Consider the following 12341-nt stretch of genomic DNA (forward strand, 5'->3'; position numbering starts at 1 on the left):
AGAACTTTTAGACTTACAAAAAATACATAGACAAGATAAAAATGGATGCAAACCAAATAACAAAGTTGCACATAAATAAATTACTAAGTTAAATCAAAAATACTTAGAAGTTCTGAATCATAAGATATCCATAAACCTGGAAAATTGAAATTACAATCTTATGCTGTAAATCCCAAATATCTACATAAAATAGCAGTAAGATCCAAAAAAAATAAAATAAATAAACAATCAAAATCTTATTAATGAGATTAAATATAAAAGTGATGGTTCAGTTAAGAGTACATCTAACTTAATGGGCATATTAGAAGTGTTCAAAAACTACTATAAAGTATTACTATGAAGTTTTTTTAAGAATGGTATCTTTAAAATTTTTTATGTAATTTCATTGGGTAGATCAGTAATTAGTAGCCTATTCAAATGTACTGGTGAAACTTGTATGTAGAGTCTGATGAAGTCCCACTGGATGGTGATGAAAGTGCTCAATCTATGTTCTGTGCTTTTAAAAAGTTTTATTAAAGCTGCATTTTAACTTTGTCATTCAGTCCTGCTGATCTTTGTGTCTTATCGTGAATTACTGGCTGTGGTTATTGTGGTTGCTATTTTCGTTTTTCTTCTCTGAATATCTTTGTATTGAATGTACTTCACCAAACTGTTACATTCCTTCTGATATGACAAACACCCCTTTCACTCACTACACAGTGCATTACAGTCAGTACAAACTTTACCAAATATGTTATAGTTGATCATTACACTCAAAGAGGCCTCAGAACAATTGATCAACACACTCAAAGAGGCCTCAGAACATACCTCTCAAGTATACCTCATTATGAGGAACGTACCTTATTTGGGGTGTTAAAAAGTTAATGTTCTTTGAAGTTCCACATTGAAAGGGTCTGTCACACATTCAGGTTTAGGATTTTTTTAACTGATATTCATGATAAATAGAAAAGAATCATAGTAATTCATTAAAATATTATTTTTATAAGTAAAACCAGCATATTTTAACCATTCTTCGACCTTCCTAGTTGAAGTTGTTAGTAAGCTCTTAGTACGTGTTCCACATTTTGCCATTTCATTCCACATTATGAGGAGTAGTGTTCCTCATTTTGGAGCAGAAAGGTTGAGAGCTATACCTCAGAATAATTTTCACCATTAAACTACTAATATAGTGCAGGACAGGTTTATCCCAAATTGTGCTGACTCTTCTGAACTACAGTTTTGTTCATTGTTATCAGTTACCCAGGTTGTGGTAGTACTAAATCAAAACAAAGTTTTGTATCAAAAATTAGAAATGCTCACATCTTATGAAGCCAAATAAATATGTTATAACCCTTAAGTATCACACAGGTGCATAATCAAGGTGCTTCAACTTTCATTTCTTCACAAAACAAACTTAAAATGTAAGAAGCGTCAGCCATGTGATGCTCCTAGTTGTTAGGTTTAGCTCCAATGATTCTGACATTTCCTGAAATATATTAGACATAAAATCATTCACTACTGTGGGGGGGATTTACCTTAATGGGGGAAAATAAATATTTCCGCACAAAATTTGCAGCACATTTCTACATCATTCTTTATGCTATCAAGTTATTGGCAATTACATGTGGTAATACATAAATTTTGTGTACATTTTCCTGGCACAGACAGTGACATACACCTAGCAGACATTTGCCAGGTTTCTGCGACAGCACTCTTACATGCTTAAGAGTTAATGGATTGTCCAGTCATTATATAATCAGAATCCATCTACACAATACCAGAAAGTAAATGCCTGCAATATCATGTGTTAAACATGGTCTCTGTTATGTCCATAAGACTTTTAAAATGCCTTTTACAGGCTGTAGTCCACTATACCTTTGCAGGAATGGACACATGCAATAGCAGACTAACAGTATAGGTACATCTGTGTTCTGTGTTACTGCTTGGCACACAGTCCATTTCTTCTGATTTTTTTTTATTTCTTGCCACACTCATTTCAGTCTTCTGACTTATTTTTGGTTAGCACATTTATTTATTTTACAGAAAGATCATATCCGGTTCACTTCAAGGGCCTTGGTTTTAGTTAATTACTTTTAGTCATGAACAAATAACATCTTTTCTATACAGGAATTGTCCTGATTTTGTCTTCTTCCAGTAATGCGTGTTAAACAAGCTTCTGGCCTTGGCTGGCACTTGCTGTAGTAAGGAGCTCAAAAGAATGTGCATAAGTCCCCAAAAATTGTGAACAGTTTTATTTTCCTGAATCTGTGTTCAGTGGAACAATTGATAAAATCTATTTTATAAATATAAACCCCAGTAGAAAAAATTGAAAATAATAAATGCAGAAGGAAATATAATCCTAGAATAGGTATCAATAATGTGATTGTTCTGCAAAATTTTTCTACCAACATTTCCTTTAAAAGACTTTTTTCTTTTAACTTGGATTTCCAGGCTGGGAACACTGGCTGCCCTTTGTCGTGTTGAGTGTTCGCTTGACTTGCTGTGAAAGCTAGATAGAGTAGCTAAATCCATCTCACTATCATGGTAGCAGCCATCAAATGCCATGGCTTGTGCAGCATTTAGCTTGTACACACCAGTATTCTGTAATTAAAACAAAATTAAATTCTTATTAATGTTAACATATTCTGGTAGCACATGTATCTTAGAGGGAACTGGTAACTACAGACATCACTACAGTCATGCAAGCGAGCAAAGATTACAGAAGGGCAGAGGCAAATATACTGGAATGTTACTTCATCAGAGTAAACCACCAACAACCAGCAAAAAACGATAGTGAACGCGCAGTAATGAAGAAATAATGATTATTTATTTATAATTCCTTCAAATCCAGACCGGTTTCGGCTATTCAGCCTTTATCAATGAATACAATAAAGTTTTTTTGAATGAAATGAAGCAGCCTGCATTTATACTAGTCTCTGATTACCTGGAAGCAATATTACAGCACCACCCAGTGGCTGGAGTAACAAAGTGCATGTTCCATTCTTGATTGAAGCATATGACCAGTGACATAAAAATGCCAGAGGTGTAGATATGAAGTCATATTTTTAAAGATAAAAATCAAAGCTCTGGAAGTAAGCCATTATATGACATACATATTGCAAGGTAATAGACCAATACCATAGTCACTATTTGTGAATGCATATCATAGTGTAAAAAAGCAGAAAATATATACCACTAGTATATATATATATATTTTGAAGGGTGATAACCACAAGTTCAAAAGAACTGAATAATAATGAACCAAGTACTGATCATATAATATATTACAAAATAAGGCAAAAAGAGTATAGTGGCCTCATTCTCAGCTATATTATAGATTATAATAAATTGAAATAATATGCTTGTAGATAATACAAGTTCAACATTGTAATTGTACAATACTCAATGTTTAACACCAACATACCAGATACGAATACCAAACCATACATATACATATTCGTATCCTGAACAATTTTTATCATGCTTTATAGAGTATAATATGAGCGTTGGTAGGCCTAACCACCATTGAATGGTTCGTGCTAATTCTTGATCTCTATGAATGTTTGTTGTTGTAACCATGATTATGAAATCCTCCAGTGTTCAGTGAAACTCACAGATGGTCATTCAGACCTGGGGGGAATAAACATCCAAGGTTGGTTATCCAATATTGTTCCTTGTGGTTTAAAATGGTGTGCCAACCCTGTTGGTTGTTCCTATCTCCCTGAATTTTGTCAATGATCATGAACATAAACTGGGCATTGGGATGTTGTATCATGTGTCTGTATAAAGCATTTGTTTCTATTTTGTTCCTCATGTCACTACGATGTTCTGTCATCCTTATTGTAAGAGACCTAGAGGTTTGACCAACATAAAAAGCTTTACATTGGCAGGTAGCTAAGTAAATAACCCATGTCCTGCTGCAATTACCAAACACCCTGGTTTTAAATACCCGATTGGTGTTGGCACTGGTGAATTCTTTTAGTGTACTAACTTGTAAACAGGAGCAGCAGTGACCACATGGAAAAGTACCAATTAGTTTATCACCACTGATAGTGGTCTGATGATATATCGCACCTCCCCCTTCTCTGTTTTTGTAATGTGAAAATAGCCCTCCCAAATTCTTGCCTCTTCTGTATGACATTTGACATTGAGGGCCTAGTATTGACCTTAAAGTGTCATTAGCCAAAAGAATTTTCCAGTTGCAATTAAGTATATCCCTGACAATAGGTTGGTTCCTGCCATATGTGGTGACAAATCTCAAGATAGAATCCTGATGAGCATGCTCTGATTTTTTGTGTTGTAACAATGTTCTCCTGTCTATGGTTTTGCTCCATGAACTAGCTTGATATATATCTATGTCTCTATATCCTCTGTCCTGAAATCTATGGTATAAATCAAGTCTGGCATGTTCAAATTCATCATGAGATGAACAAATGTGTCTGATACGCATAAATTGAGACTTAGGGATGTTGAGGATGGTGTGGTTCGGGTGCATACTGGAGGCGTGTAACAAGGTATTGTATTGAGGGTATTTTCTAAATGTTTTGGTACTTAGAGTATCATCTGCATTACGGTAAACAGTAACATCCAAAAAATCTATGGTACTCCTGTTACATGTAACCGTAAACTCAATACCCCAAATGTTACCATTCAGGCACTCCATAAATTCCTTCAGATATGCTTCATCCATCTTCCACACCATCCAGCAATCATACAAATATCGTCGCCAGATATCGATTTCCACCATGTAAATATTGTGTGATTTGTCATATATCATACATTCTTCAAAACAGGCCATGAATAAGTCAGCATAAATGGGTGCAAAGGAAGCTCCCATTGCTGTCCCTTGTAGCTGCCAAAAGCATTCTCCGTGGAAATAAAAGACATTTTGTTTAATACATGTTCCGCCATGCAGACAAGTAAGGTGTTGAAGCCCGGAGAATATAAGTTTGTTCTCTCAAGCCAGTATTGCAGGGATTGTAATCCCGCCCAGTGTGGAATACTTGTGTATAAAGATTTAACATCCAACGTGCACATTAGCCAGTCTGGTTCTAGCTGTGTATCCTCCAAAATTTGTAAAAAGTGCGTGGTGTCCTGTAGTCGGGCCCTAACTGATGTTAAAAGGGGTTTGAGATACTGTGTTAGAAATGCTGATAGTGGTTCCGTCAAGGACCCTATCCCTGATACAATGGGTCTACCTGGGGGGTTTGAAATGGACTTATGTATTTTTGGGAGAAGTTACAAGATTTGTTTCTGTGGGTCTTTTACAGTAAGATGTTTAACAGTATTTTTTGTTATGATACCCTCATCCTCAGCTAGTTTCAGAAAAGAGTCTATTTCTTTTTTAAAAACCCCAGTCGGGTCAATGTACATTTGCATATAACATCTAGTATCAGCTAACTGTCTTTTCCCCTCATCAAGGTATTCCCCAATGTTCATAACCACCACGGCACCACCCTTGTCTGCAGGTAGAATGGCAATGTCGCGATTATGCTTTAATTCCTCCAAGGCTGCCTTTTCCATGAGTGACATATTCTGGCCCAGAATGTATGATTCATTATGATGAAAATGTAAATCCCTGAGAACAGATTGTTGGAAGATAGAGACATGTTTGTTCATGGGCGGTTGAAAGTCTGATTTCAAAAATTTGAAATCAAGTGATCTTTGGGAGGTGTTGTCTGAAAAGAATAATTTCAAATTCAGGTTACGACAGAAAGACAAAACATCCTTAACAATTCTATGTTCATTAATAAAAAACTAGGAATAAAACCAAGTCCTTTATTAAGTAGTTTAGTTTGTACATCTGTCAGTTGAACATTAGAAAGGTTCAAAACATTATGAAACTCAAATTCCGTCAATTCAACATTGTTTGTAACAGCCCTTCCATGAGAGTAATCCATTGTGGTGTAGTAATTTAACAGACCTTGAATGGGTAAGTACTAACTTGCTTCTTTGAAAATCTGCCACAGAAATTCTGATTGTGCATTTATACTAAAGCCCATTACTGCCCAGTACTACATCACTGTTGTGACATCCAGGATTCCCTTCCTCAAAGATAACAGCAAGAACAAGCTCTAGCCAGAAAAAGCAAGGCTGGGTATAATTAAGGAAACTTGAATATCAGCACAATAAAATTACTCAACATTTTGGTAGAAATTTTCTGCACGTGGACTTGTCTGGATGACGGTAGAACAAAAATGCTTATTATCTCATTGGGTTCATATAGGGGAGGTGTGGGGGTCACAGCCCCCACCACATAAGTAGTGTCTGGTATTTACAGGATCATCTTCTTGTGGGGGACACCCCGGTAACTATATATATATATATATATATATATATATATATATATATATATATACACACACACACACACACATATATATATATATATATATATATATATATATATATATATATATATATATATATATATATACACATATATACATACATGTATTTACATATGTATACACACACCAACTCCAGGATCGCACCTTTATAAGGGGATAATATTATTATAATAACATATGAAAGGCATTCTGTACTTTATTTCATACAGTGTGCACTTTAGAAGTCATATTTCTAAATGTTACTTTTGTTTAGTTTTAGTTGACAGCATCATCGAATGATCCTAATGTTGGCCATCTATTACTGTTCAATGATTTGGTTTACGCTGTAAAGCCTATATGACAAATAGTAGTTTTGATTAGTAGTATTTGATTGAATGCCATTCAGATGTTTTCTTCGATGATTGACCAAAGACCCAAAAACTCTTTACCTGTGTGAGGAAGTATGTCTCCTGCCACAAATTAAATATAAGTTCTGTCCAGTATGAATTAAAAAATAGAATGATGCATTCCATTAGTGTTTGTATTCCACATGCAAAATACTTCCCTTAACATTTTTTGTGTCGTGCTTGCACCAATATTCCATGACACTACACTCTTACGAATGTAAGGTGGGATATATTAAAAGTGTCTGTTGTAAAGATATGAAGGTGTAAGAAATTAATTACTGAACATTTTCAGTGTCACAGTTAAAGTGAATAAAGATGCACAGACTCACCCACGCACAGAAACCTGTTGCCTTATTTTATTTAAGGCAACTTTTAAGGTTTTCTTCCTAACCCAAAAGCAGCTAAATGAACCACTGTGGTTTTAAGCAATAGCATTTCATCTCCACATACTCTCATGATCCCAAATGTCTGCTTTCACTGCCCCTCCTTAGCAACGTAAAAATGTTTCTCCTCACTAAAGTGTTCCTTCCACATCCTTAGGCCCCGTGACTGAAACCTAGCAATGCTGTTTTAATAATCAATAGCACACCAATAGGAACAGGTATAGTTATTGTGTAACTCAAGATACAATAAAGACACCAGATAGTATGAATGCTTATTTATCATTATGGTCTGTATAATTGTATGTAAAAGAAAAGAGAGAGAGAGAGACAGACAGACAGACAGGATATATGTGTTTGTGTGCAGGCCTTTCTTTATTTTTCTAGATCTGTGTGATGGATGGGTATGTGTATGTATACGCAGGCAAAACTAACCTAGGTTTTGTACTGAAAGAGTGCAGTTTAGGAGGTGGGGAATCTAGTTTTGCTAAGGTAGGTTGGGAGGAGGATTTTGAATTATGCTATCTCCTTTCCCTATTTTTTAAGGCTGATGTTGATATCTAATGGTTGCATTAGCATGGCTTTTACAAATCTGCCTTTTGGAAAAGCTTCAGAAATGTTCTAGTTTTCAGCTAGGTGGTATGAGGAACAATAATATCGGCCCTGGCCATAGTCCGCATGCAGAGAGGTCACTATATTTATTCATTACATCATAGCATGCTCACTGTATCTTGTGCTAATATGCTGCAAGAATAAAACATGCCAAGCTACTTAATGGTGTTATTTGCCTGGGACTGACTCCATGTCCTTAATTCTCCTCTAGGAGTAGTATAGCTGGGTGATGGGGATGCATGTAGTGGAAAGGCTTTGATCAGCACCTTGTGAAATTTAGGATCATTAGTCTAGAGTCTTATGATCTTGTTTTTAGATTGCATATTTCTTTTGAATGCAGATGAAACATGTATGTCTGGATGGGTTCTCCTAAGCATTTACAAGAACTAATCTTGTTTATTTTGACTATTCTTTCATATGCTTGGCCTACCTACTATAATCTGAATTAATGGAATTACAACGGAAAATCAGTGGATCTGGTCACACGCATCAGGTTTCAGAAATAGTAAATTGTTTTTCATGAAGATGTACATTGTAGGAGAGTTAGATTTCACTGTGGCATGTGACATGCCATCAGAATTTGCTCATCTGCATTACACGTTTTGGCTCTATGATGTCTCCTACCCCCCCCCAATTCATGCAGTCATACACCCACCTTTGTGGCTTACCAACCGATAGACAGCAACTTGTCTAAACAGTGCCAAATAATTCTAAAAACTAGTAAATTAGCAACTTCTTCTTCTTTCAGCTTTTCCCGGTTAGGGGTCGCCACAGCGGATCACCTATCCGCTCATGATTGGCAGTGGAGTTTTACGGTGTCGAGTTGCCAGCCCGGCACCCAACCTTCCACAGAAGGCACACACATATACACACTCTCACCTAGTGTCCATTCCACCTAGAGCATGTCTTTGGGATGTGGGAGGAAACCGTAGCACCTGGAGGAAACCCACGCGACCACAGGGAGGACATGCAGACTCCACACAGAAGGCACCCCAGCCAAGGATCGAACTGGATAACCTCTTGCTGTGAGGCAGCAATGCTAACCACTGCACCACCGTGGCCGCCCCAGTAAACATACTTCATAAATAAAGCAGAATTACAGCTGCTCTTCCAGTGCTTTACAGATTTGATGCAGAAATTGCTAATTTGACTGAGGTCTTGAAAAGTAGTCACTTAGTTATCCATTTTCCTATATGCACGCTGAAAATACTAAATGGTATCAGTTTTTCTACTTGAAATATATATTTTTTTATTGCCAGCTTTTATTAATCTACATTTGGTGTAGTTTTAATAACTGAAGCAAGAAGAAAGAATATTGTTTTCATACTGTCAATAAAACATTGTGCTAGCCCCGCTGTTTATCCACGACAAAGATGTAAGTTAGATGTAGTCTTAGTTACATGGATTTTGGTAGAAAACAGAATTGTTTAAAATTATGTAGTGAATCATTATGGTTGAACCTCTTTCTCCTTATGGTTATAATGGCATTCTCCTCTGTTTAGTAAGGAAGTGTTTGCCTGTACTTAGGTAGAAAGATCAAGTTACTGGGCATAAGAAGATGTCAGTAGGTCTTGTAGCTATGACTTCTTTTTAAGGATCCAGTAGATGCTATCAATAGGTAATTGTTTGTGGTTTTAGAATCTGAATGTATTATATGGATTAACAGTAGCGCTGTGCATCTTGATAAAACTGTATTTGGCTTATTTCTGGTTTCATAAACATTGCATAATTTGAGAAACTGTGAGTAACTGTGAATTCAAGGAGTGTCATTACACTTTGAGTCTGTGGAATAATTTGATAATTTGCTTTTCTTTGATGTAGCTGATAAAAATGCAGAAGTAGGCAACTGTATATTAAAAAAAACTTTTTTTGGATACAATTTGTAGATGTGATGCACACAGTGTAGTGCTAGTGTGCACAGAGATCTCAGGTTATGCCTATACACCATGCAAGAAGGGCTACATTGTGCATAGCTGTAATGCATGTCATCATAGAGCACAGGCAGCTTTGGTGCACAGAGTGTATATGCAAATAGCCATCAGTCCATGCATGCTGTGTAGTGCATGTTTCACAATGTTTGGTCTCATGTATGCCAATAGCTTATTACTGAAAGTTCTGAGAGAACACTGCTACTGTCAGTGGCAGGCAAGTGCCTAGGCTCTGTGCTGACTAAGCACTGCCACACAACACAGCAGCTAAAGAATAAGGAGTCTCTCACTTTATGACTGTAGACAGTGACTGTGCTGGTCCTGAGGACTGGGTTTGTCCATCCCCATCTTGGATGATATAACTTCTCACCACAGGAACTGACAGACCACACCCCAGAGTGAGATCCACACTGGGCATGTGCTGCAGTGGCCAGTCATAGTTCCCCATCATATTGCCAGTGGTATTCATAATGGCATGCAAATGGGGCCAGTAGTCAGATCCACTGACAGCATTTTCTCATCTTCAGCAAGCTTAACAGTGCATAACCGTAGCTCTGCACCCATCTTCACATCTTAGTCTGTACATTCTCTGCCGACAGTTTTTGAGGAATACTGTCACAATGGACTCACATTTTGTAACTTGATTCACATGCATGGGAGCCCTATGGCATGGGTGACACTGCATTCCCTATTGTACTCAGCAAGGAAGCCATTTATAAATCTGGGTGGCCTTTTTCTGTGGAATTACATATCATTTGTTTTTTTAGCTTAAATGATGGATAGATAGATTAGATAGACAGACAGAATATTATATAATTTAATATTAATTTGTGGATTGTTCGGATAAGACCTAACATAGTACAAGAACTGAGAGTGTAAGTGATATGCTTTGGACATAATTCTCTGAGAGGCTGTAGTTTACATTGGTATGCAAACAGGTTTTTTTGTGTTAAATAATATTATTAAAAATTTGTATGGAGAATTGTATGAAAGGTTGGACACTAAGGAGAAAGAAAAGGACCTGTACTGATTGACTAGACAAAGGGACCAAGCTGGGAAAGATGTGCAGCTGGTAACTTCACAAACTGGACAAACTTCATGACACCCATGCAGATGGGAACTGAAAGTTCAACTGCTGAATCCTACACTAAGGCACTGTACAAGCACATCCACTCATGCATGAATCGTGCCATCCCAAATAGAACCAAGATACTCTCATCCAAAAAAAGGAAGCCAATCTGGTGGTCCCCTGCCATAAACAAACTTTACAACAAAAGGAAGAAACTGTTGCAGAAAAGAGGAAAATCCCAGGATGCAAAAAACTCCCTTACCAGCCTCAGTAAGAAACTGAGATCCCTCACAAAGTCCTCCAAAGCTAGTTACGAAAATAAAATTGCCAAAGATTCCAAAGACAACCACAAGGCATTCTATAACTATGTCAAAAATCTAAATGGCAATGCTCAGATCTGCTCTGAGCTAAAACAGAATGGCATTAAATATACTGATCCCAAGGATATTGCCAATATCCTGGCAGATCGATTCAGTGCCAACTTCACCCCTTCTCACCCCCTAAATGGCCCATCTCAATACCGGAAGATTGCCAAATTCCAGTAATAACGGCCACACAGGTAAAAAACGCACTCTCCAAAGCTAAGAATACAACATCCATGGGAGCAGATGACATCCCGGGCTGTGTACTACATGAACTACAATATGAATTGGCACCTCACCTAAGTGTCATGTTTAATCATAGCCTCACCTCAGGTTTCTTGCCCACTGAGTGGCGCAGAGCTACAATTATCCCACTCCACAAGGGGGGATCCACCTTGGATCCCAGAAACTGCCATCACATCAGTCTGACGAGCCTTATCTGCAAGGCCATGGAGTGTATTATCATGGAACTTATAAACAAAGACATTGGCAACCTTCAAACACTGGACCCCACCCAGTTTCGGTTTGTGAAGGGCCGATCTTGTCTCCTGAACCTGATTGACTTCTTTGAATCAGTCTCCAGAGCCATGGACAAGGGTAAGGTGGTCCACACAGCCTATCTAGATCTTGCCAAGGCCTATGACACCATCTTCCCCCACTCTGGAATCATAGATAAACTTACTTAGCTGGGCATTAATCCCTACATCACCCAATTGGTTGCTAACTGGCTTACTGATAGAACCCAGACTGTAAAAGTAGCCGACTCCAAAGCCAGCTCCAGACAAGTGACAAGTGGAGTGCCTCAGGATCCAGTCCTGGGACCGCTCTTGTTTGGCATCTACTTCTCTGAAGTACAGGCCAACACTAAGGGACTTTGGCTAACAAAGTTCGCAGATGACTGCAAACTGGGAACCATTATTGAATCCCCAAATGATATGGATACTCTACAAAAGGGCCTTACAGAAACAGATGCTTGGTGCCAGAGCCATGGGATCAAGCTCAATGGCCAAGAAATGCATAGTTATCCCCTTTGGGAAAAAACATGTACCCATGAATTACCATATAGGTGGCAGTACACTAAACACCGAAAGTGTTATAAGAGACTTAGGGACACAGGTGGACAGTGGTCTCACCTTCGATAATCACATCGCCACAACAGTCAGGAAATCCTTCTATGTGGCACACCTCATCACTAAGGGCTTTTCATCCAGAAAAAAGAGGTCATTGTCCCACTGTACTCATCCCTCATTAGACCCATTATAGAATACAATGCCC

The 12341-nt window shown here is 37.7% G+C and overlaps 1 protein-coding gene across 1 annotated transcript in view; it reads right to left on the reverse strand.

The window, feature by feature from the left end:
- Positions 1-2277: 2277 nt before the first annotated feature.
- Positions 2278-12341, reverse strand: part of GABRR3 (gamma-aminobutyric acid type A receptor subunit rho3) — a 366702-nt gene continuing 356638 nt past the window's right edge. The window contains exon 8 of the mRNA XM_044071761.1: positions 2278-2580. Coding sequence (XP_043927696.1) covers positions 2278-2580 — 303 coding nt within the window. The remainder of the gene's footprint in view (positions 2581-12341) is intronic.

Source organism: Protopterus annectens, chromosome 5.part0 (genome assembly GCF_019279795.1).
Source record: "Protopterus annectens isolate FY-2018-M chromosome 5.part0, PAN1.0, whole genome shotgun sequence".
NCBI lineage: Eukaryota > Metazoa > Chordata > Ceratodontiformes > Protopteridae > Protopterus > Protopterus annectens.